The 25,755-nt window shown below is 46.6% G+C and overlaps 1 protein-coding gene and 1 pseudogene across 1 annotated transcript; both read right to left on the reverse strand.

Moving 5' to 3' along the window:
- Window positions 1-5,381: 5,381 nt before the first annotated feature.
- LOC102868494 lies at window positions 5,382-6,707 on the reverse strand (annotated as a pseudogene).
- Window positions 6,708-11,480: 4,773 nt separating this feature from the next.
- On the reverse strand, window positions 11,481-21,776 carry LOC102868900. The gene is made up of 6 exons (XM_006900390.1): window positions 21,688-21,776; window positions 21,446-21,537; window positions 21,008-21,201; window positions 12,411-12,458; window positions 11,952-12,089; window positions 11,481-11,660 (listed from the first exon to the last, which is right to left on the reverse strand). Exons 1-6 carry the CDS (start codon window positions 21,774-21,776, stop codon window positions 11,481-11,483), a joined length of 741 nt encoding a protein of 246 aa, XP_006900452.1.
- Window positions 21,777-25,755: the final 3,979 nt, after the last annotated feature.

Here is a 25,755-nt window from a genome sequence, read left to right on the forward strand (position 1 = left end):
TCAGACGCACCTTAGTCTCCAGAGAGACACCATTGCTTTTCAGCACTTTGGAGAGGTCCCTAACAGCAGACTTTCCCATGGCAATAACGTCTTTTTATTTCCTGGCTACAGGTGCCAAGAGTGTTGACTGTGGAGCCAAGCAAACTAAAGCTGTGAACAATCTCAACCTCTTCACTATCCATGCTAATGCTGCCAATTGGTCCAGTGTTGAGAATCTTTTTCTTCTTGACATTGAGCCTCAAACTGTATTGGTTTGTTATTGATAAGTGCCATGAAATCAGCTAGGATTTACAGGCACCCCGTCAACAGATCTGAACCTTGCCCTATCCTGTGTCGTCCTTAAGCCCATAGTCACTGTGTCAATTCATCTTGTTGGGGATATTCCTCTCTTTCTTAGACCCTCCATCTTTCCCAGCACGATGTCTTTTTCCAAGGACAGGTCCCTTCTGACAATATACTCATGTATGTGGGATGAAATTTTATCATCCTTACCTCTAATGAGCAACCTGATTACACTTCCTCTAAGACAGACTAGTTTGGTCTTTTGGCAATTAATGGACCATTCAGTACTTTTCTCCAATACCACAATTTAAAGACACTGATTTCTTCTGTCATCTATTCATTGTCCAGCTTCCAGCTGATACTGTCAGTAGGAAGTAATTGAAAAGAACATGGCTTGGATCAGGGACATCTTAGTCTTTAAACTTACCTCTTTAGCACTTCGGAGAGGTGTAGGGAGAAATGAGTGCTTAAGGGCTACCCAGTTTTCATTAAGGGTGCAGAAAAACTTGGAAGCTGATTGTGTGGATTGTTGCACAACATGCTGAATGTCATTAATTATAAGAAATTTTAAAAGTCTTTAAATGGGGGAGAGAAGTGCAGCAATGAATGAATACATATTTTTGTCTTTCTTTATGTGTTGTTACATACTGTTGAGTTAGAATCTTCTCACAGCTGACCTTGCAGCAGGTTTTCACTGAAGAACATTGTTCATCTTTCTCCCACAGAGCAGCTGGTGGATTTGAACCGTGTTCCTTTATATATACATATTTCACTAAAAGATTATTCACAAAACAGCAACAAAAACCTAAGAGCTACAACTAAGACACCCTAGCAACTCATGAATCTGCAAGGGGAGAAGGCAGAGCTTTAAGAAAAACCTCATTTCGGAAAACCCTCAAAGATTCTTATTGAAGTTGTCAGTGTGAGGCCTGAGAGCTCTGGTAGTGTAGCTCTGAGGGATCAGTGCTGTTAACCCAGAGGAAGCATCTCTCTAATTGTTTTAAACCATCAGCAATTCCTCGGGAGAAAGAGGGTAATGTTTTTCCTCTGATCTGCAGCCCCAGTGGAGGGGCCACTGTGGGTCTCTCCGTGTTGACAGCAATGAAAGCAGGTGAGGCTTATGTACTGGTTTTTGTTACAGGTTCTGTATGTGATGTGTGGCAGGGTTGAGAACTGCTATATTAAATCGCTGAGATAATAGCCATCTACAACTTTCATTGTTGGCTATATTACACATAGGCATTTGGCTGCCAGTCAGGGGCTATTTTCAAGTCTTGGAAGATGAGCTACTGGGTATGAGCTGATTAGATTTGGCCTAGTATTTAAAAAGGCATTTGGGCCCTTGGTCCTGCAGCCCTTGAGCCTGGTTTTTGTGGAACACTCAAAACAGGCTTCGAAGCTGGAGTGGTATCCACTTCTGAAATAGCTTGCCTCCAGAAACTTTTAAGAGCTTAGAGAAAAGATCAAAGTTTTTTGCGTTCAAGGCTTTCGTTCACAGGGTTGCTATGAATCATCAGCGACTGGATGACACTTAACAAGAACAACAACATCAACAATATAGTGCAATATTCTGACATCCATCTTGATCTTTTCTTCCTCCTCTGTCTTTGTAATGACCTTTTGCATTCTTTGTTGATTATATTCTTGATATCCTTCCACAGCTCTTCTGGTCTTCATTCATTAGTGTGCAAGGCCTCAAAACTGTTGGTGTGATGGTTTTTAAATTCAGGTGGGGTAGACTCAAGATAAAATTTTGGCTCTCGTAGATCTGATTTAACCTTCTTTAGCCTCAGTTTGAACTTGCATATGAGTAGTTGATGGTCTGTTAGCACATGGCCTAGTTTTCACAACTGATACTGAGCTTCTCCAGTGATTCTTTCCACAGATGTAATCAATCTGATTCCTGTGTTCTATTTCAGACTCATTTCTTTCACCAAGTCTGTATCTTCTGAGTACTAATCCATCTTCTTTGTTCCTAACTTCTGCATTCCAGTCACCAGTTATTATTAATGGGTCTTGGTTGCATGTTCAATCAATTTCTGACTGACTGCAAAAGTTGGTGGAAATGTTTTCTTTTCTCCTCTTTGCCTCTGGCTGTTGGTGCATAAATTTGAATGATTGTGACAGCAACAAGTGTTCCTTGAATGTGTTTGGCTATTATCCTGTCACTCATAATGTTGTATTTCAAGATGGATCTAGAAATAGTCTTTTTTACTATGAATTTGAATTCATTTTCCTTACTTTTTCATTTAAAGTATAGTAAATCATATGATTGTCTGATTCAAAATGTCCCATGCCAGTCCATCTCAGCTGATCAATGCCTAGTATATCAATATTTATGCTTTCCATTTCTTCCTTTAAAATCTCCAATTTTCCTACATTCATAATTCTCACATTACATATTTTATTAACTAGGGTCTGTTTGCAGCTCTTCCTCCTCATTTGTGATTCCATTATGAAGTCTCAGCCTCCAGTTCCATATCTGCTAGTCTACTCTAAGTGTGCTCTCTTGTTTATAGGGTTTTCGAAAGCCTGTTATTTTGCAAGTGGATGGTCAATCCTTCTTCCTAATCTGTCTAAGTTTGGACACTCAGCTTTAGAACAATATCTGAGAGACGAACATTTTATTCAAAAGAGCAGGAGAAAGACCTTTCTCCATTACAAAGAGGAAAGAAATAGGAAGTTAAGGAGCTGAACAGAAGCTTTTAAAGGGCAGCTCAAGAAGACAAAGCAAAGTATTAAAATGAAATGTGAAGAGAGCTGAACTCAAAATAAGAAGGGACAAACTCGCTTGCTTTTATTGCTGAAGGAACTGAAAAACAAATTCAAGCTTCTAGCTGCCATACTTACTCTTCACCAAAGAAAACATTCAGACAGCAAACAAACACATGAAGAAATGTTCAAAATCCCTAGATATCAGAGAGATGCAAATAAAAACAACTATGAAATACTATCTCATCCAGAACAATAGCAAAGTTCAACAAATGAAAAGGGCAGCAAACAACAAATGCTGGCAAGGTTGTGGAGAGATTGGAACCCTTATTCAGTGCTGGTGGGAGTGTAAAATGATACAACCACTATGAAAGGCAGTTTGGCACTATCTCAAAAAGTTGGAAATAGAAATATTATTTGAAAGGGAGTTCTGGTGGCCCAGTGGTAAGAAGCTGCACTGCAAGTCCAGAGGTATGAGGTTCGAGTCCATCAGATGCTCTGCTGGAGAAGGAGGGTCAATCTCCTCCTGTACCAGTCAGATCCAATTTGACGGTACATGCACAAAAACTAATAAAAATAAAAATAAAAAAAGAAATACCATTTGACCCAGCAATTCCACCACTGGGAATATACTCTAAAGAAACCAGAGCTGTGACTCAAACAGGTGTATACACACCCATGTTTACTGCTGTTTTATTCACAATAGCAAAGAGATGAAAACATCCCAAGTGCTCATCAGCAAAAAAAAAATGGATAGAAAAACTATAATATGTTTACACAATAGATATTACATAGCATAGGAAAAACAATGAACTGGTAAAGCATTACATTATTCTGAATGAAATATCACTGTTGCAAAAAGACAAACACTGCATTAACACCACTGTTATAAGACAGGACTGACATAGGGAATTGGGGAGAGAATAGGAAAAGAGTAGATAAATAATGAACACTGCATTGAAACAGATGAGGGGAAGAATGGTCTGAAAGGAATACATGATTAGGTGCTATAAACTGGTAAGATAACAAACAGGTTCGTCCTAAAGAGGGTGAAACCAGGCTGCTTCTTGGAAGCAAAGATTCTGAGGCTTCATCTGCCATACTTTGGGCATGTTGAAAGGAGGGGCCAGGACATCTTGTTTGGGTGGAGGGACAGCACAAGAGAAGACCCTCAATGAGATGGATTAAAGTTTTCACAGCATAAAGCAGGGTTCAGAGCTATTGTACATAGGGTCATTATGAGTTTGTAGTGACTTGAAAGCACATAACAACAACAACAACATTAGAACAAGAAGGTCATTGCAAAGTGGACTTGGGGAAGGAGGAGGGGAGGGAAGAAGGTAGAAAATGTGCAACCATGAATGAATTTAAAAAAAAATAATGTTCAGGCAGTTACATGTTTCCCTGTTGCCAACTGGGGCAGCCTGCAATGTGAAACAGCGTGGTGTGCTCTTCACACTCCAGAACTCTTCTGGCTCCAGGCAAAGCCTTGCCTTTGCATAGCTTCTTGCCATTTCCTCAATCCCTTACTGGTTTCTCCTGTAGCACTCGCTCAATAAGTCACTTGCACAAGACAAAGAAATCATTGCCCTTGTCAGGGATGGGGGTGTGTGCGGGGGAGATGCTATGGGTAGAATATTGAATGATCCAGGAAGCATCAAAGAAAATGGAAGGTGTACAAAGAATAACTGTGCCGAAAAGAATTGGCTGACACAGAAGAATTTAATGAAACAACATATGATCGAGAGGCAGTGGTGATGAAGGAAGAAGTTCAAGCTGCCTTGAAGGAATTGGCAAAAAAGAAGGCCTCAGAATTGATGGCATACCAATTGACATATTTCAACAAACAGAAGCAGCCCTGGACATGCTCACTGGGTTGTGTGCCAAGAAATCTACCTGGCCAATTGACTGGAAGAGATCTATATTTATTCCCTTAAAAAAATGGTGATCCAACAGTGTGGAAATTATCAAACAATATCACATGCAAACAAAACCCTGCTGAAGATTCTCCAGAAATGATGGGAACAGTACATTGACAACTGCCAGAAATACAAGCTGGGTCCAGAAGAGGCTGTGGCACTAGGGACATCATTTCTAATGTCAGATGGACCTTACCTGAAAGAAAAGAGTACCATAGTAATATCTCTCTGTGTTCCATTGACTATGAAAAGGTATTTGTGTAGATCACAACAAACTGTGGCTGACTTTGAGAAGAATGGGGATCCTAGAACACTTGATGGTGCTCATGCTAAATCTAACCTTAGACTGGGAAGCAATCATAGAGCAAGGAAACAGTGTATGGTTCAAAATCAAGATAGCAATGTGTCAAGGATGCATCCTTTCTTCATACCTTTTTTTTTTAAAAAAAACAGGCAGATGAAAGTGTTTTATTTAAACCATTTTGCAACAAGAATTTCTCTGTTCTCATATGTCCAGAAGCCATTCAGATCAATTAGAATGGTGGTTACTGGGTCTCCCTGATTACTGTTGATTAAATCCTTAAGAGAGATTCTTAAAGGATCTTTTGGCTTTACCATATCAAAGATTTCATCCTTGACATCTTGAAATAAGACAGGATCTTGTCCATGGATTTTCATTAGTTCCCGTATGGCCCTAAAGAAATATTTAAGAGAAAAGACATTCAGATATCCTTTGTTCTCAATATCAAGCAATTTGAAAATATACTGCAGAGCTGCTGGTTCTTTTTGGTTTTCTAACACAAGAACGAAGTCTAGGTAGGTCTTGAAGACAGTTTCTCCATCATAAGTGGGACATTCCTGGAAAATACGGTCTAAGAAGACATTTGTTGTAGTTCCATAGCGTGAGAGTTCTTCTTTACTGAGCATGCTATTGTGATCCTAATCAAGATTCAAATACTGGCCATAAACCCTCAGTGCAGAGGGAACAGAAAACCAGTTTGTTTCTTGACTTATCTTAGACAGTTCCTCATCCCTTAGCGCCAATAAATCATCTAGGAAGCTGCATGCTAAAATATCTTGAATATTTATCTTTCCTGTTCTTATAAGATCTAAAAAGAAGAACTCCCTAACAGCAGTACAAACATAGAAAGAATAAAAGGATTTTACTAGTCCATCTAATTCTGGCAAAGTAGGGATAAGTCTAAATATGTAATTTTCTAAATCAGATTCTCAAAGGTACCCTTGTCCAGAATCATCATATAAACTGAATCCTATTCTTGTTTGGTGAAGCCAAATTTTTCTCATGACAAAATTTTTAAAAAACTGCATGATAGAACTTCTTCCATAGGAATCTGTAGGAAGGAGTTAGCAAAGATTTTTACTGTAAAGAATTACCCACACTTTGGTCCAGTTATTTCACCAACTTTTAAGAAACTTTCATAATTTATCATTGCTTCCTCTCCAACCATAGGCGGTGTCTGGTGTTTGTCCAGCAAGAACCATAAGTTCTGGAGTTCTTCATTATCTAATAGTTCTCTGCTTTTTCTCCACAGAAAAATGGCTCTGATTCTTAATTTCTGGAGTAAGACTTCATCTGCAGCTGGCAGCCTATAATAAAACAGGGGTTTAGTCTTATAGAATTCATTTGTGTTTCTTCCACCGCCTATCCATTCTGAGTAGAATTTGGTAAATAAATCCATTTCTTCATCTTTTAATTCTTGCTCACTTTTTTGTTGTTGTTGTTTGGACTGGAGCTGGATATTGCTGTCTGTGAAGAACTTCTTTCCAGTCCATGACTGCCCCCCCACACTGCAGCTTCTGCATTTTCTCTCCATACCTTTTTAATCTATATGCAGGATAGATCATCCAGGAGGCTCAATTTTATGAGGAAGAATGTGGCATCAGAATTGGAGGAAGACTCATCAGCTATCTGTGTTATGCAGATGACATAACTTTGCTTGCTGAAACTTAGGAGGACCTTAAGCATTTGCTGTAAAACGTCAAAGACTGTAGTCTTCAATATGGATTGAAGCTCAACATCAAGAAGACAAGGTTCTTACCACTAGGCCAATTGGCAGTACCATGATAGATGGAGAAGAGATTAAGACTGTTAACTATTTCATCTTGTTTCGATCCACAATCAACACTCTTGGCACCCGCAGTCAGGAAATCAAAAGAAAAATTACATTGGAAAAGTCTACTATCAGGGACCTCTCCAGAATGCTGAAGAACAATGATGTCAGTCAAGAGACTAAGGTGTGTCTGATCTAGGCCATGGTCTTTGCAATTGCTTGCTGTACATCAGAGAGCTGGACAACGACTAAGGATCACAGAGAAAGAATTGATGCCTTTAGTTCTGATGCTGGGGAAGAATATTGAACATACCATAGACTGCCAAGAAAACAAATAGATCTGTCCTGGAGAGAAAAAAAACCAGATTGGTCCTTGGAGGCAGGGATTTTGAAGCTGTGATACACATTACTTGGACATGTTGCTAGGAGAGACCAGTCCTCTTGGAGAAGGACAGTGTACTTGGAAGGGTTGGGAGGTGAGCATGAGAGGAAACCCTAGGTGAGATGGATTTACACAGTAACTATGGTAATGGGGTAGGTGTGTGCGAGACAGTGAGATTAGCTCAGGATAGGGCAGGGTTCGGAGCTAGTCATAGGATCGCAGTCAACTCCACAACACATAACAACACAAAAATCAGTAATCTCAAAAATCTCAAATTCACTACCATCCGGTCAATTCATAGTGACCCTTCATCAGGTTTCTGAGGCTGTAAATCTTAATGGACAGATACTGCCCATCTTTGGTCCTGTAAAGCAGCTTGTAGATTCCAACTTCTAGAGACTGCTTTTGGTTTTCAGTGAAATGTGTTACAGTGCAACACGCTGTGGATTACTCCACCAGAGCTCCCCTTCTTGGTCCGTGGACTGAGTATTAGTATGTTGTTATTGTTATTATTGTGTGCCATTGAGTTGCCTGCAACTCATAGCAGCCCTATGTACAAGAGCCCCAAGCCCTGCTCTGTCCTGTGCCAATCATTGTCTCTGACACACCTACCCCCATTACCCCAGTAACTGAATCAATCCATCTCATCGAGGGTCTACCTCTCCTGCGCTGTCCTTCCACCCTCCCAAGCATGATGTCCCTCTCCAAGGACTTATCCTGCCTTGCAACATGTCCAAAGTATGTTAGATGAGGCTTCAGAATCATTGCCTCCAAGGAGCATCCTGGCTTCACCCTCTCCAGGAAAAACTTGTTTGTTCTCCTAGCAGTCCATAGTATATTCAGTACTCTTCTCCAGCACCACATCTCAAAGGCATCAACTCTCCTTCTATCATCCCTAGTCATTGTCCAGCTCTGATGCATAGCAAGTAATTGCAAAGACTATGGCCTGTATCAGGCGCACCTTAGTCTCCAGACTGACATCGTTGGTCTACCGTACTTCCAAGAGGCCTCTGACAGCAGACTTTCCCAATGCAATTTGTCTTTTCATTTCCTGGATGCTGGTACCAAGAGCGATCCTTCTTACATATACAAACCCTAGATCTGGCCCCAGTTCATAATCTGTGCATACTGTTACTGAGTCACTACAGTGCCACGTGGGGTCCCCTCCCATAAAATAAAAAACCACCAATAGGTTGTCATGCATTGTGACTCGTGATGTTGTGAGGTGTTGTCAATCGTCTTTGATGATAGCAACTCTATGAAAAACAGATCTGAAACGCCTTGTCCTGCACCATCCTCATCATCTCACCGTGCTCAAGCCCATTGTCCCAGTCGTTACGTCAGTCCACCTCCTTCTGGGTCTTCACTGACTCTCTACCTTTACCGCATGATACATTTTTTCACAAGTACTGATCCCTCCTAAAAACATGCCCAAAGTATGTGAGATGAAGTTTCACCATCCTTGCCTCTAAAAAATACCTTTAGTAACACTTTAGTTTTGTTATTATTGTGTGCCATTGAGTCCAATCAGGCTGTTACAGGAGGAAACTACACATCATTCTCCAGCAAATCATCTGGTGAATTCAAATCACGTGCCTTCGGGATTGCAGCACAGCTTCTTGCCAGTAGCCCACCAGTGCTCCCTAAGAAACACCTTTAGATCCAACAGTGTTCCTATGTTATTCATAAGATTTCAAAGGCATTCCGTTTCATAAGTGAACAGCCAGTCCTGCTTCATTGTCTGTATGCCTCTGGAAGCTCCCCTGAAGCCTCTCCACAGTGCATGCCCCTGCTGGTATTTGAAATCCTGGTGACGTAGCTTCCAGCAGCCCTGCACCATGCATGCCACCGTGGTTCAGCAGACTGACAGCAATGTGACTCCAGGTGACCCTTTATGCTACAGGGTCAAACTCCATAGGTTTTCTAGGCTGTGATTTTTAATAAAAGCAGCTCTGGTGGTGTAATACATAAAGTCTTGGACTGCTAACAAAAAAGTAGTAGTTCAAACACATGGTCTGATGTTATGTGCCATCGAGTTGCTTGCAACTCATAGCGACCCTATGTACAACAGCCCTAAACTCTGCTCTGTCCTGGGCCAATCACACTGTCTCTGACACTCCCATCCCGATTACCCCAGTCACTGAATCAATCCACCTCAGAGAGGGCCTTCCCCTTCTGTGCCGTCCGTCCACCCTACCAAGCATGATGTCCCTCTCCAAGGACCTGACCCTCCTTACAACATGTCCAAAGTAGTTAGACAAAGCCTCAGAATCCTTGCCTCCAAGGAGCCACCTAGTTTCATCCTCTCCAGGATGAATCTGTTTGTTTTCCTAGCAGTCCATGGTACTCTCAATACTCTTCTCCAGCACCACAGCTCAAAGGCATTAATTCTCCTTCTATCCTCCTTGGTCATTGTCCAACTCTCTGATGCATAACAAGTGATTGCAAAGACCATGGCCTGTATCAGACGCACCTTAGTCTCCAGAGAGACACCATTGCTCTTCAGTACTTTGGAGAGATCCTTAACAGCAGACTTTCCCATGGCACTACGTTTTTTTATTTCCTGGCTACTGGTGCTAAGAGTGTTGACTATGGAGCCAAGCAAACTAAAGCTGTGAACAATCTGAATCTCTTCACCATCCATCCTAATGCTGCCAATTGGTTCAGTGCTGAAAATCTGTCTTCTTGTCATTGAGCCACATACAAATCAATAAAATTAAAAATCCAAACCCGTAGTTTGTTCTGTAGGAGACAGAAGAGCAGTCTCTTCTATCAAGATTTACTCACAGCCTCAGAATCCCATTGGTGTCGGAATTGGCTCCACAGTACTGGGCTTTGGGTAACTTTACTGAGAAGTTCACCAGCTTTTTCTTCTGTGGCACAGCCAAGTAGGTGTCAGCCACCAGCTTTAGGTTTGTTCTGTTGTTGTTTCGAACTAGGAAGTTGGCTCTGACTCACTGAGAACTAATACACAAAAGAATGCGCCTCCCCACCTCCGCCTGTCCTGTGCTACCCCCACAGTCTCTGCTGTCTTATGCCCGTTGCTGCAGTGACTGTGTCACCATATTGTGCTGATTCTGACCCTTCTCTGATTTTCAAAACATGCTGTCCTCCTGCGGGGAGCTCAAACCTCTTGGGTCATGAGAACCTCCTTTCCTATCACAGGAAATGGGATGTACCCTGCAAAAGTGATGAAGCCCTGGGAGCTGTGAATGTCCACACAGTTCTGTGGGGGTGTCATTTTCCCCTGTCAGGCGCCTCGCTCCTTCCAGCGAAGTATCAGCTTATGCTGCACACTTGACCCTGGGTCCCTATCACATGTGAGGGAGTGAGCTGGTGTCCCCAGGCAGGCTGGGCTCTCTGCCCCCACCCCCTGTCCTCTGTCACATATGCACATTGTGCCTGCTGTGGCCTGCGTGGCCCTGGAGCTCTGAAGAGCATGGCATGTAGCCACCAAAGCCAGCTCCATGTGGTTGTGCACTCTAGGGCCTGGGAAGCCCCTCTGTCTCACTGCCACTTGCCTTGTCAGAGTGATTGGATAGAAATCTGAAGAGGGAGGGTGGAGAAATGACAGAGTGAGAAGAATATTCCGGGGGCAGAAAGTGAGTGGAAAGGTAAGGGGGCTGAGCACTTTCTTGGGGCATTTTCCTCTCTGTGATGCCATATTGAGACATTTTGTTGTCTGAACATCCCCAAGATGCCAGGGGAAATTCCAATTGTATTCTTGGGGAAGCAAGCTCAGAGGAGGGGGCTCAAGGGTCTGACTTGGGGCCATTGCATCCTGGCACCTGCACCCCAGATGTCTTGTGTACAGTGCTGGCTGGGTAAAGGAGAAAGGGAGAGACAAAGGCCACTACTCAGGGGTGACTTTCTGAGCAGCGGCTGGATGAGGCAGCCAGCCAGGACTGTCAGAGACACACAAACGTCACAGCCTTTAACCAAACAGCAGCTTTTACTGAGCTTCAGGTCGGGCTGGCCTGGCTGGCCACCGTGGTGGCCACTTTCACGAGCCAGGCTGCGCGGTGACAGGGGCTGTGGGGTGCGCACATCGGGACTGTCCTGTGAAGCTCACGGTGGTCACTTGGCAGAGTGGGCGGCCACTTCCCGTTGGGGTCAGTCCCCCGGCCTGGAGGCACTGTCCACACCAGACTTTGGGAGGAACAAGACCAGCAACACAATCAGGATGAGCAGCAGGGCGCCGCCTACCACCAGCCCCAGGCAGATGCGCCAGCGGGCGTTCATCCTGCCCTGCTTCTTCACCACAGCCTCAGTGGTCTTGTTGAAGGTGGAGCTCTGTGGGTCCCCCAGACACAGGATGGTAGTTAGTGGTCACACCTCCTGCCCCAGCAGGGCCTCCTCAGGCCTCCTCCCATTTGTCCACTCCCGCCCTCTGCCTGGCTCTTCCGGCTGTCAGTCCTCCACCTCCAGGAAGGCACAGGCTTCACACTATGGCCTCCATCCTTCCTAAGGAGCCCCACTCAGCACCTGGGCTGAGCACCACAGGAAACCCAAAACCCTCACAGGAGCCCCCCAAGAACCTACAGGCCCCATGCACAGCCTCCCCCCATCCCCCGAGCCTCACACCATCATCCGGAGTTGGTCTGAGCGCTCCTCCAGCTCTGATAACTTGCCGTCTCGCTCCAGGACCTTGTTAAAGTTGTCCAGCATGATCTCCGTCACCTCATCCGCCTGCTGCTGGCATCGTGCCAACTCTGTCCCTGCCTGGGCACCAAGCCCAAGGTCAGGGTTGCATGAAATGCCCACCAGGCCCTGAGACCAAGGGTCCTCACCCTATTGTGTGTGTGTGAGGGGGTGAGAGCAGGGCACAGCTTCCTCAGGGAACACATCTGATGTGGTGGTGTGGTGAGGGTGGCTGGCCTTGGGCCTTGGCCTTTTCTGGTCTCTGACCACCAGGGCAGGAAGCCGAGCCCTGGTTCCCAGCACCTCCGTGTCCTCTAACCGACCTCAGGGGTGAGCCCTCCCAGGACTCCACCGTCTGCAGAGGCGCTGCCACCGCTCTAGGGCAGCCTCTGTCCTGCTCACCTGCCCCAGCTTCCCACTGGTCTGGGGAGGCTCCAAGGAGATGCTTGGCTGGAAGCCAGGCAGGGAGGCACTCAAGCCTCAGGTCCAGGGAGGTAACTGGACCCACACTCTCCTGGTCTCTGCTTACCCTCTCTACCTACCCCACCCACTCTGAGTTGGGGTTTTCCTTCTCTGCTCCCTCATCCCCAACTAGTCAGGCCAGGTCTCCAAGGGGGCACTCACAGAGAGAGGCCAGCACTGGAATTTCCAAGTCTGGGCCACAGCCTCCCCTGACCAAAGAAGCCAGCTCCTTTTGGAGAACCAGGGAGAGAGGTGTCCAGTCCAAGTTTAGGAGGTTCAGAGGACAGGAGAGCAGGAGAAAGTAGGATCATGAGTCCTATTTCATGGAAATGACTGAACTCATGGTTGACCAGCTCAGGGCAGCAGGCACTGTGGGAGCTGAGGCTCAGGAGCAGGTCCAGGGACATCCCAGTGAGATGAATACCATTGGGTTAATAAACCACAGCCCATCCCTGTTCCCATCACCTCCCCACAAAGCATCGGCCAAGAGCCCTTTCCTGTCAGCCACATCTCCCATTGTGTGAGGGAGATGTTTTGGGATTTGACCAGATTCCACTTAAAACAAGAGAGTTTACATACTGGACAAGATCTGGGGGTCACAGAGGGCCACCTCTTTGAGGATCTCAGCAGCTGCATTGCACACAGCCTCCAAACATTGCCAGTATGTGAGTCACCTCTCTCCAAGAAGGCAGGGGCCATCCCCTTCCTCCACCCTCCCTAGCCTGGGGTCCCAGGAGGCCAGCACAGTGCTGACCACAGCAAGATCCCTGTGAAGAGGCCAACTACATCGAAGCATCCTATGCAGAATCACTTAATGTGGCATTTCTATCTGTAGCCTTTAAAACTCCCACCAAGTGACTGGGTGGATATATGTGAATTAAATGCTTATTATGGCCTAACAAGGAGATCGGACAGCTTCTTAATAATGTAAAGAAGGTGTGTGGCATTGTCTTATGAGTGGTGACCCAACCAGCCTCAGTTTACAGTGACCCTAGAACAGAGAACGCCACCCAGCCCCACTCCATTCTCGTTTTGCTGCTCTTTTTGGGCCCATTGCTGCAGCCCATGTGCTGATACATGTCATTGGAGGTTTCCTTCTTTTTGTCAACCTTCTACTTTACCAAGAATGTGGGAGTGGAGACATGCAGTCAGGTTTATGGAACAAACAAGTCTGTCCTAGAGCAGGTGAAAGTTGTTCCTTGGAGGCTAGGATTTTGAAGTTCCGTCTCACTTACTTTGGGCACGTGGCCAGGAGGGACCAGTCCTTGGAGAAGGACATCAGTCTCGGAAGGGTGGAAGAACAGCGCAGGATAGGAAGACCCCAGATGAGATGAACTGACTCAGTGACTGGGGTAATGAGGGTAGATGTATCTGAGAGAGATTGACTCAGGATAAGGCACGGTTCAGAGCTATTGTGCACAGGGTCTGTACGAGTTGTAGTCAACTAGACACAGCACGTAACAACCATCACATGGAAGTCGGTCAGTTTAACCATGCTGCTAGGCTTAAAACAAGCCATCCCAGAAGAGGATTGGAGTTGGGGACCTCAGTAAGAGAGGGGAGTGCAGCATGTCCTGTGGACCTGCAGTTCTGAGAGAAAACTAACACCAGAGAGCACTGGAGCCAAAAAGAAAAGCAGCCACACAGGATGGCAGCAGCTGCATCAGGGGACTGGGTGTCAGGGGACTGGTGGCAGATGGCAGAGTGGGCTGGGCGGGCAGAGCTGGCTTCCCAGGCAGTGGGGAGAGAGGCCCGGTGCTCTCAGGCAGGAAGCTTGCTGGCAGAGTGGGGTGAGGCCAGACCTGCAACCCACAGGCTGGAGCCTAGCTCCTTCAGCCTGAGGCTTGCTGGTGGAGTTGGGAACCTCTGGTAGCTAACTACTCTACTGGCAGAACAAAAAGAACTTTGTAACACTTAGCAGAGCGAGCAGTCTGGTCAATGCGTCAGGTGCCAGAGAGAAGTGTGTCTGGGGCAGGGCTGAGCAGAGGCTGGCCGACCAAAGTCCTTTATCCTGAGTCACTCCTGAGCCTGAACAGTAGCATTACTTCTCTAATAAACCCCAGAGCCATGATTAGAGTTGGTGGGTGCTGAACAGCCACTTCAAGTCATTATCAAGCCCAGAAGGGAAGTAGCATGCCAAGCGAGGGACAGTGGTGTCAGAACTGGTAGAAAGCTTAGAAGATAGGGGCATGTCTGGCCTCTTCTCATAGGAATAGACCTTGAGCTGTTGATACTAAAAACAACTCTCTCTCCCCTTCGTTCCCCTGGACAGCGCCCCTCGCCCCTCGCCACTGCCATCTGAATACAGATCCAAAAGCAACTTGTAATGTTTTCCTAGTGTGTTTATCTAGCCCAGCTGGAGTTTAGAGGGGCAGGCATTTGTAACCTAAATATGTCAATGTTTACATATTTGAGTTCCAAAAGCAGCCTGCTTAGAGGGGTACAGGCAGACCACTTGGGAAGGTGAGTGAGCTCACAGGTGGGCAGTAATGGAAGACAAGGGGGCAGGGAAAGCACGGAGGCATATTCTCCACCTTTGCCCGAGTCATGACGCCCTGATGGCACTGAGGCTAAAGCACTCAGGGGTACTAACCAAAAGGCTGACAGTTGGAACCCACGCATTGCTCCATAAGAGGGAGGTGTATTAATCTGCATCCATAAAGATTAAAACTAAAAAAAAAAAAAAACCAAAAAAACAAAAAACAACCAACCACCCTGCTGATGCAGTTGGTTCTGCTCACACAGCATTGGAAACCTATTGGCACAGTGCTGCTCTGCTTTGTAGTTGTTGTATGTCATTGAGTCAGAACCAACCCCTAGCTGACCCTCTAGCAGGTTTTCAGAGGCAGTAAATCACACAGGAGGAGACTGTCCATCTTTCTCCCATGGAACAGCTGGTAGACTCAAACCATGTGCCCTTGGGGTGGTAGCACAACTCCTTACTACTAAGCCACCAGAGCTTTCTCTGCTTTACTGGGAGTTGAGTCTGGGCAAGAGAGTGGAATAGGTTTGGTCTGAATTTTTTCAGCCCCTGAGCCACATCAGCACAATTACAATAACTAGTATCCATCAAGGCTCCATCCATTATTTGGTCCTTTGGATTTCCCTACATGAAAACAATTTAAGGCAAAAATTTAAGAATTCAGAAAGATGAAAAGATGAGCATCGCTGTTAGAGACTGGGGGTGCTGGATATGATATTTTGTACTCTTCCCAGCACAGCTGTCGGCTTGTTCTCCCACAAAGGGTGATGCCGGGTCACACTCTCCAGGAGAGCTGGCTGGCTGGCCAGCGTGTCCCCACTGAGAGAGGCTCCCCCTGCTGGAGCCCAGGCTGGGCCCAGGCCTAAGTATACAATCACCCTGGGAATACAGAGACCTCAGCCCAAGCCTGGGCCCTCCGTGGGTGGCCTCACTCAGAAGAAAAAGAATACCAACTGCGTGCAGAGATCTTTGCTAATATTTTGGAAAAATAAGGTCCCCAGGTTGCATAAAACAAAAATCCCCACAACTGGACCAATAAGTAACATATCGTAATAAATGGAGAAAAGATTTAAGTTATGAAGGATTTCAGAAACTCTAGTGGCCTAGTGGAAAGAAGCTGCCCTGTAATCCCAGAGGCACATGGTTCAAATCCACCAGAAGCTCTGCAAGAGAAAGATTGGTAATCTTCTCCCATGCAATTTACTGCCTCTGAAAAATTCACTGGAGGGTCAGCTATGGATTGGTTCTGACTCAACATTGTCAAAATGTGTGTGTGTGTGTGTGTGTGTATAATGTGTAGAGGAAAAATGTTTAAGATAAAGTTATCAAGGATTGCATTTTACTGGGGTGCACAACCAACATCCATGGAAGTGGAAGTCAAGAAACCAAACAACATAATGCAGTGGGAAATTCTGCTGCTGAGACCTCTTTAAATTGGTCTCTAGATTGAATAGCCAAACTTTCAGTTAGCAACTGACTGATTAGTGGTTACATCACTGGAGTTCCTTTGGCTCAGAGAAACCACTGATAAATAATTTCTGAATGAATGGTGTCTGTTCTCAGAAGTTCCTGTGTGATGCAATGGGTAAAGTTCTCAGTTGCTAAAGAGCAAGGATGTCTGTTTAAAGACTAAGGTGCACCAAACCCAAGTCATGGTATTTTTCAATCACCTTGTATGTATGTGAAAATTGGATAATGAATAAAGAACAAATGAAGAATTGATGCCCTCGAATTGTCGTGTTGATGAAGACTATTGACTATCTCATGAACTGCTTAAAGGACAGTCTGTCTTGGAAAAAGTGCAGCCGAAGTTTGCTCCTTAGAAGTAAGTTTGCTGGTATGACTTCATCTCACATACTTTGGGTATGTGATCAGTTCACAGCAAAGAACATCGTGCTTAGAAAAGGTGGAGGGTACCTGAAAAAAAAGGAAGCTCCTCAGTGAGCTAGATTGATGCAGTGACTACAGCAATGGGCTTAGCACAGCAGGGATGGGGGGGGGGGAATGGCTAGGGCAGGGTTTTGTGCTGTGGTACATAGGGTCCACTTGATGGCACTCAACCACGGACCTAAAGTGGCCTATTGGCAAGAAGCCACACTACAATCCTAAAGGTACATGTTTTGAGGTTGCCAGCTGCTCTGTGGGAGAAGGATGGGAAGTCTCTTCCCATACCTCTGAAAACCTACTGGAGGGTCACCTATGGGTTAGTTCAGACTCTATAGTACACAACCAACAACCACAGACTTAAGGATGATAGAAGAAGAATTGATGCCTTTGAGCTGTGGTGTTGGTGAAGAGTCCTGAATATTCCACAGACTGCCAAGAGAACAAACAGATGTATCTTGGAGAGGGGGCAGCCAGAAGGCAAAGATGGGACACTTCATCTCACATCCTTTGGGCATGTTGCTAAGAGAATTTATTCCTAGGAGAGGGACATCATGCTTGGGAAGGTGGAGGGGCAGTGGAAAAGAGGAAGACCCTCAATGCTGGACTGACATAGTGACTGCAGCAATGGGCTCGAGTATGTCACAGAGTGTGAAGATGGCACAGGGCACGACGTAGTTCAGATCTGCTGTTCATAGGGTCACTGTGGGCCATACTAGTCTCGATGGCACCTAACAACAGCAACAACTACAGCTGACCTAAAGAACCTTGGAGTGTGGAAGACTGTAAGCTCTCAAAAGGAGCCACACTAACTCAGCATAGAGCCTGACCCAGCACAGTGCTGGGTACCATCAATGGACATCAACTCACTGCAACTCTATGTAACACAGGAGAACTTACCCCAATGGGATTTTCTAAACTGTGCTCTTTACAGGTACAGACAGCTAGTTCTTTATTCTTTGGAGGTACCAGATGCATTTGGTTAGCCAAATTTTCAGTTAGGAACTGAGTACTTAGTTGTTATTTTGCTAGGACTCCTTTGGTTCAGAGAAACCATTGATAAATATTTTCTGAATGAATGGTGTCTGTTCTCAGGAGTTCCTGTTGTTGTTGTTATGTGCCATCGAGTCGCCTGCGACTCATAGCGACCCTATGTACAACAGCCCTAAACTCCGCTCTGTCCTGTGCCAATCACACTGTCTCCAACACTCCCATCCCAATTACCCCAGTCACTGAATCAATCCACCTCATAGAGTGCCTTCCTCTCCTGCGCCGTCCCTCCACCCTCCCAAGCATGATGTCTCTCTCTAAGGACCGGTCTCTCCTCAGGAGTTCCTGGATGATGCAATATATAAAGTTCTCAATTGCTACCCAGAGGCACTTGGAAGAAAGTTGTGGCAATCTACTTTTACAATGTCTGGCATTTAAAACTCTGCAGAGCTTTAAACACTTGCAGAAGGAGGAATCCACTTAACAGCAACTGGTTTGTTTCTATTTTTAATCTGTTTCAGGAAAAGAGACATAAGTGATACAACTAGAAAGGAGCAAAGAGATACAAATAGCAAGTGTTGCAGCAGCCGATAGAGCAGGTGATTGCTGAGACCTGGGGTTGCCTGGGAGAGGGTCAGGGTGGAGGGCAGGGCAGGGTCAGAGAGAAGCCGGGAGCCCCAGGGCAAGTGCTCAAACTAGTTGTGGAGGCAAAAGGACACCGGAAGTGCTTCAGGAATATGTTGTTATTGTTGATAGGCAAGCACAGAGGGAAGTGAGAAAAAAGCTGAGGTAAACCAGAGGAGAAGTGTCATCTATAGGTGTGAGAGGAGACAGCAGGGAAGCCAGGGGAGTAGAGAGCATGTAGAGGAAGCCGGAGTGGGAGAGGCATTTCCTAGACCTGTGAGAGGGCTTGCAGTTCTGAGCCAGGCTCTGAGAGAGCTGCAGCGCTGTTGGCAGGCAGAGGGTGGCAGTTACGCAGGAAATGTTCCCCACAGACCTTTCGTTACCTCATGTACAGAATATCCCTTCTAAGAAGCTCAGATCACCTCTCAGGTTTTTCCAGGTTAAATACCCCTGGTTCCTCTTGGGAAAGTATAGCTTTCAAACACCTCCTTGTATGCTAACTCTGTTCATCTCCACTCTTTCATTCAGAGTCCAGGAAACCCTCTTTCAGCTGTTGTCATCCTCAGAGGGACTAGGGCATAGTTTGGACACCTCCTCCCTGGCCAGCACTTGGAGCCCAGAGGTTGAGCTGGTCAGTTCCCATCCTGCCTCTGTCACTCACCAGGAAACTGGGGGGTGGGGTGGTGTGGGTGACCTTTTGGACACTCTGATTTTTTCATCTGAAACAGCATTAATAATATCAACTTCAAAATGTTTCAGGATTATATCATGTATTATAAATAAGATGTGTAGCAAAATGCCTGTCACATATCAAACGTTCAACAAACAATAGCTATTATTACTATTATTATTCATTTAGTTCAAGTTTCCTCTAGAGTTAAAAGTCTAACTGCATAGTGTTCTGTCATGTGGACTAAAACCTCTTAGATAACTTTATAGACTCTCTAAGCCAAGGACAGAAAGACCCTCTGCCCCTAAGGTGAATCTGATTCATTGTAACCTACAGCACAAAGTAAAAGTGCCCACGGGGTTTCTGGGCCTGTGATCTTACAGGAACACGGGGCCGTAGTTTTCTTCTGCAGAGAAGCTGGTGGATTTGAACGACCAACCTTTTGGCTAACAACTGAGCACATAGCCATTAGGCCTCCATGAGGCAGGAAAGTCTTCCCTGTCGCAAGCCTGTACACTTTCTTCTTCTTCTTTCTAACCTAAGCAAGAGTTTGTCACAGGTCTTAGAGAACCTGCACCTCTTTTCCGTGCACCCAGCACTACTGGCTTTGCACTGTGAGCCACCAGTGAGTGGGCTAAGCACTATGCAGCCAGTGTCCACTCACTTTATCTCATTTATGCCTCATAAACAACACACCAAGGACAGTATAATTATCTCCTTTCATGGAAAACTGAAGCCCAAGGTCACAGAACCACTGAGTTCTCGAATTTGAACTTCAGGGATCATAGTCCTAACTGCTGTGCAAGATGAAACGCAGATAAAAGGTAGTAAAGTGCTTTAACACACTGGTTGAAGACTTGCCAGACTTCCTGATGCCTAAAGACTTCACCTCTAAAAAAAAAAAAAAAAAAAGACTTCACCTCTGTGCAGGTGAGGGTGGCTCAGGCTTGCAGCGCAGATGTTTCAGACAGTGCAGGAGCCAGAGGCATCTCTGGGATGAATGAATTCAGGATATTGCTCAATATCCACTTTTACTCATTCTTGCTCCACAGGGTTTCCTTAGTGGAGCGCTGGTGGCCTGGTGATAAGAAACTGAGCTGCAATCCCAAAGGCATGTGGTTCAAATCCACCAGCTTCTCTGTGGGAGAAGGATGGGCAATCTCCTCCCATGTGATTTACTGTCTCCCAAAAACCCGCTGGTGGGTCAGTTATGGGTCGGTTCTGACCCAACAGTATACAACAATAACAATTGTACAAAAGCAGATTGCCAGGCCTTTCCTCCGTGGTGCCTTTGGGTCAATTTAAATGAACAGCTTTAGGTGATCCCAACTCCTTCCTAGCAGTCCCAGGTGTACAGAGCAGAACTGCCCACAGGCGTTCAGGCCTCTCAGAAGCAGAGTTCCAGCCCTTCCTGCCATGTGCCTCTGCAAGGGCTCAAACCGCTGGTCTTTAGGCTCGTGGTCAGCTGCAAACCTTTTAAGCTATCTGGGCCCATCCTAGCCCCACCTCTGCAGCATGGTACAGCAGCGAGCAAAGAAGTTCATTGAATGAGTTCTCGAGAAAATGAGAAGAACATGGACAGGGGAAAGATGAAGAGAGGAGGCAAAGGCAAAGAAAGAAGGCAGAAAGGCGAAGGGCTGGGCACAGAGGGTCGGGGTTGACCCCGCTCGGAGCCATCACTGGCCAGAGGCCCACGGTCCACCAATACCTTAGCACCTGGATGGCGTTACAAAGAAAGAACCTGGCCTGAGCCACCCTTCGGAGGAGCCGCCTTCCCCCTCCCACACCGCGCCCCCACGCTCCCCCAGCACCCAGGGCCAGCACTGTGCGGTGGGCTCGGTCCTGAATTTCCCTCCGGTTCCTGGAGGGCCTGGAGCTCAGCTCTACCTTCCTGCCCCGCTTCCCCTTCCTGCCTCCAGTCCCTGGAGAGGCGGCCATCCAGGATTCCTGACCCCCAACCAGGCCTGTCCCCCAAGCCTCCACCAGCCCGCCAGGCAAGGGTGGGGGTGCGGTTGGTGCCCGCTTTGCCTGATACCCTTCGCCTGCACATGGCGAGTAGAAACCAAGTCCGCAGTAGGGACCTGGGGGAACGGGCAGGAGGGGGTGACTCAACGCAGGAATGTGCCACCCCGTAGGGTCAGGCGTCAGGCCGGTGCCACGCTCGGGTAACTCCAGTGGATCTTTTACAGCGACACTTTTCCTTTCTCTTTCTGCCGGGGAGCAGTGCGCCCCGGGTCGCCCCGCCAGGAGCTGGCCGGCGTGACCCTCATCGCTGGCGGCTCAGGTTTTAGCTCGGGGCGCGCGGGGTCAGGGCATTACCCCCACCTCGCGAGCGCGGCCCCAGGACTCGGGGGACCCTGCCGCTGTCGCTCTTTGAGTGGCTCAGGAACCCAGCCAGGCAGGTACTGCTGACCCCACTTTACACGAGGAAAAGGAGGCTCAGGGAGGTTAAGTGACACGCGGGGGTCATGGAGCTGGGAGGTGGCCGGGAATTCCAGCCCTGGGTCCGCCTCCCCGGCCTGTGTAGGTGGGGAAATCCCGTGTCCCCCACCTCGCCTGGCCCTTGCGCAGGCTGCACGCGGGATGGGAGTGGAGGGTTGGCCCCCAGGTGGCCCGCCTGCGCCCCGGCTTCCCCGCGTCCCGCGCGCCTCACCATCGTCCCGCGCCCGCTGCTCCCTCGCCGGGTCCTTTCTGCGCTCCGGAGCCGCCGGGACTGAAAGGAAGCCGAGGGGCGGGGCAGGCCGCGCCTTCCTTGCGGTTGAGCAGTGACAAGAGACAAAGTTAAATCGAAAGTGGCAGGCGACAGTGACCTGAGTGCACGGCGGGGGTGGGGGGGGGCGGAGGCGCTCCCTTGGACCACCTGCGCCCGCCGCGGCTCCCCCTCCAGACTCTCGGGTTGCAGCTAAGCTTAGTGCCAGGTCTCCACGCTGACCACACCTCAAGGCCCTGTCTGTGGTCTGTGGAGTGCACTTTGAAACCAGCCAAAGTGGCCCACTCTGTGCCAGCCACAGCGTGGAAGGGACGGCTGGGGACCAGCCAGTGCATCTGCTCCATTCACTGCCAGAGCCCCCTGCCAGACCGGGTGGGCTTGGGGACCCAGGAACAGCTCACCAAAAACAGACTCGGGGCAGGAGGTTTATGTGCAATCATTTCAGGAGGTAGCAAGGTAGTGTGTAATCAAAAACAATGGTATTAAAAGAGACAGTCCAAGTTGCATTGAAAACCCTGGCTTCAGGAATGGAAAGAATCCCAGCTGAAATGTTTCAACAGGATAGGAGATTTGGAAAAGTTACCTGGTCCATATGCATTCTCTTCTCGAAGAGAGGTGAGCAACAGAAAGAACTGGACCCAGGAGGACCCGAGCCCTCTTCAGCTCTAACATTCTCAAGCCCATAGTTGCAGTCACTTGTCAATCCATCCCACTGAGGGTCTTCCTCTTTTTCGTTGACTCCCCACCTTTTCAAACATGATGTCCCTTTCTAAAGAACAGCCCTTCCCAACAACATACCCACAATATATGAGACAATGTTTCACTATCCTTGTCTCCAAGGTTGTACTTAGCTCCCTCATAGCACTTTCTCCAAGATGTATTTGTTATTTTGGAAGGCCATGGGATATATAGTACTCTTCTCCAGCACCACAGCTCCAAGGCACTAATTCTTCTTCTGTCATACTTAGTTATTATCCAAGTGTCAGAGGCATAACAATTAACTGAAAAGATCATGGCTTATATGACATCATTGCTCCTTAACACCTTAGAGATGTACTTGACAGCAGAGTTACACCATGCAATGTGTCTTTTGATTTCTTGTCTGCTAGTACCAAGTGTGTTGATTGTGGATCCCAGCAAGATGAAACTGTTTACAACATCAGTCTTCTCTCCATCCACCATGATGTTGCCTATTGGCCTTGTGGTGAGGATTTTTGTCCTTGACAGCAGAGTTTCCCAGTGCAATACATCTTTTGATTTATTGATGAAGGGTGATTATTGCATGATGAAGTCGTTGGCAATTTCAATCTTTACCTATCACGATGTTGCCTATTGACCCAGTGGTGTGGGTATTGTCTTCTTGATGCTGAGATGGAATCCATATTGCAGCTGTCGTCTTTGATCTTCTGTAGCAAGGATTTCAAGTCTCTGTCAGTTTCATCAAGCAAGGGTATATCATCTGCAGAGAACAGGTTATTTCTTCATGAAGTCCAGTGGAGACTGATTGTTGTCGTTGTTATGTGCCATCAAGTTGCCTGTGACTCATAGCCACCCTATATATAGTAGCTCTAAAGCCTGCCCTGTGCTGAGTCAGTCTCCCTGACTCCAACACACCTATTCCCATTGCCCAAGTCACTGTATCAATCCATCTCGTCTGGAGTCTTCCTCTCCTGCACTATCCCTCGACCCTTCCAAGCATGATGTACTTCTCCAAGGATCAGTCTCTCCTGGCCATATGCCCAAAGTATGTAAGATAGAGCTTCAAAATCCTAGCCTCCGAGCAGAAACTTGGTTTCACTCGCTCCAAGACAGACCTTTTTGGTTTTTTGTCAGTCCACGGTACATTTTAATTCACAGCCCTCAGGCCTGTCTTTCATTGTTTTTGTTCAAACATTTCTCTAGGTTGTATAGCCCTGGTGCGTCCATGTGCCATACAGCAGTAACTTGTGGTTGCTGTGAGGCTGAACACTGTAACGCTGATGTGTCAAATGTGTTAATGGTTGGTTACCCATGGCGGACAGTATTGAGTGAAACTCCCCAGTTAAAACAAGCTTGGAAGCAGGAGCGGCATCCACTTCTGTAATAGCTTGCCTCCAGAAACCCTATGAACCTGGAGAGAGGACAAGAGACACACAGGTGTTGAGGACTCTCCTTCATAGGGTCGCTATGCGACTTGACGGCACTTAACAACATGTTACGTTCAAGACTCTTCTACACACCACAACTCAGAGGCATCAATTCTTCTTCTGTCATCCTTAGTTATTGTCCAGCTCTCTGATGCATAGCAAATAATTGTGAAGACCACGGCCTGGACCAGGTGCATCTTAGTCTCTAGAGTGGCATCGTTGCTTCTCAGTTCTCTGGAAAGCAGATTTACCTAACACAATTCTTCTTTTGATTTACTGACAACTGGTGCCAAGAGTGTTGATTGTGGAGCTGAGAAAGCTGTAACTATTAACAACCTCAATCTCATCTCTATCCATCATGGTGCTGCCAATTGGCCCAGTGGTGAGAATCTTTGTCTTCTTGATGTTGAGCTTTCATTCATATTGAAGCCCAAATTTAGGGGGCCAGTTCTAGGGGAAAGGCTTCTTTCTGTCTTGGTTGTGGAAGAAACTCCTTGTTTCCTTCAGCATTCACAAGCCTACTGTTCCCTGGAAATCTCTGTGACCTGACCTCCTTGGGGTCAGAGGACTCCTTTGCACAGAGACCTCACTCCAAAAAACTTCTGGAAAAAGACATCACACGCAGCACAGTGAAGAGTCACAGAAGGAGGAAGACCCTCAAGAGAGGTTGACGCGGTGACTGTAAGAGCAGACCGAGCACACTAAAGATTGTGAGGAGGTCAAAACAACTATGAGATATCATCTCACCCCAGCCAGAATAGCAAAATTTAAGAGAACAGCAAGCAACAAATGCTGGCGAGGTTGTGGAGAAACTGGAACCCTTATTCACTGTTGGTGGGAGTGTAAAATGATGCAACCACTGTGGAAGGCGGTGTGGTGCTTTCTCAAAAAGTTGCAAATAGAGATACCATTCAACCCAGGAATTAAACTACTGGGAATACACCCTAAAGAAATCATAACCACCATCCAAGCAGATATGTGCACACCCATGTTTATCGTGGCTTTGTTCACAATAACAAGGAGTTGGAAACAACCCAAGTGCTCATCAACAAACGAATGGATAGAGAAGCTGTGGTATATTCACACAATGGAATACTACACTGCATTTAAAAACAAGGATCTCATGCAATATTATTCAAAATGGGTAACCCTGGAGGACAGTAATACTGCATGGTGCCACTCTTATAGAATGGGACTGACATCAGGGTTGGGGTGAGACTGAGAAAAAGTGGATAAATTATGTATACTGCATTGAAACAGATGTGGGAGAGAACAGTTTAAAAGCGATATATGATAGGGTATTATGGTTATCACAAGAGTCCAGAATGAAGGTTGCACAGTGGAGTGTACTAGGGGGTGGGGATTGTATATCAATGAAGGAATTTTTCTTTACTTTTCAAAGAGAGGAGCAAACTGGGGAGTAGGGGTGGGCTGGGAGAAAAGTGCAACAATGAATGAATGGAAATCCAAAATATCTGTAAATGTTCATTAAAATTAATAATAAAAAAAGTTTGTGAGGAGGGCACCGGATGGAGCAAGGTTCAGGTCTGCTGGCCACAGGGTCGCTCCGAGCTGGAGTGCACTTGATAGCACTTGACACCCCAACAACAACTGACAGAGCAAATGAGTTTATGAAAGTCATCCACTTGTAGTGTATGTTACAGCTGCACTGGATAATGACGACTGATGCTTGTCTGTGCTTTACTGACTATACAAAGGCTTTCACCCATGGGGATCATAACAAAATATGGATACCACTGGGAGAGTGGGAGTGCCAGAATGCTTCATTGTGCTTATGT

This window comes from Elephantulus edwardii, unplaced genomic scaffold (genome assembly GCF_000299155.1).
Source record: "Elephantulus edwardii isolate Elephantulus edwardi_28Jun2011 unplaced genomic scaffold, EleEdw1.0 scaffold00283, whole genome shotgun sequence".
Lineage (NCBI taxonomy): Eukaryota > Metazoa > Chordata > Mammalia > Macroscelidea > Macroscelididae > Elephantulus > Elephantulus edwardii.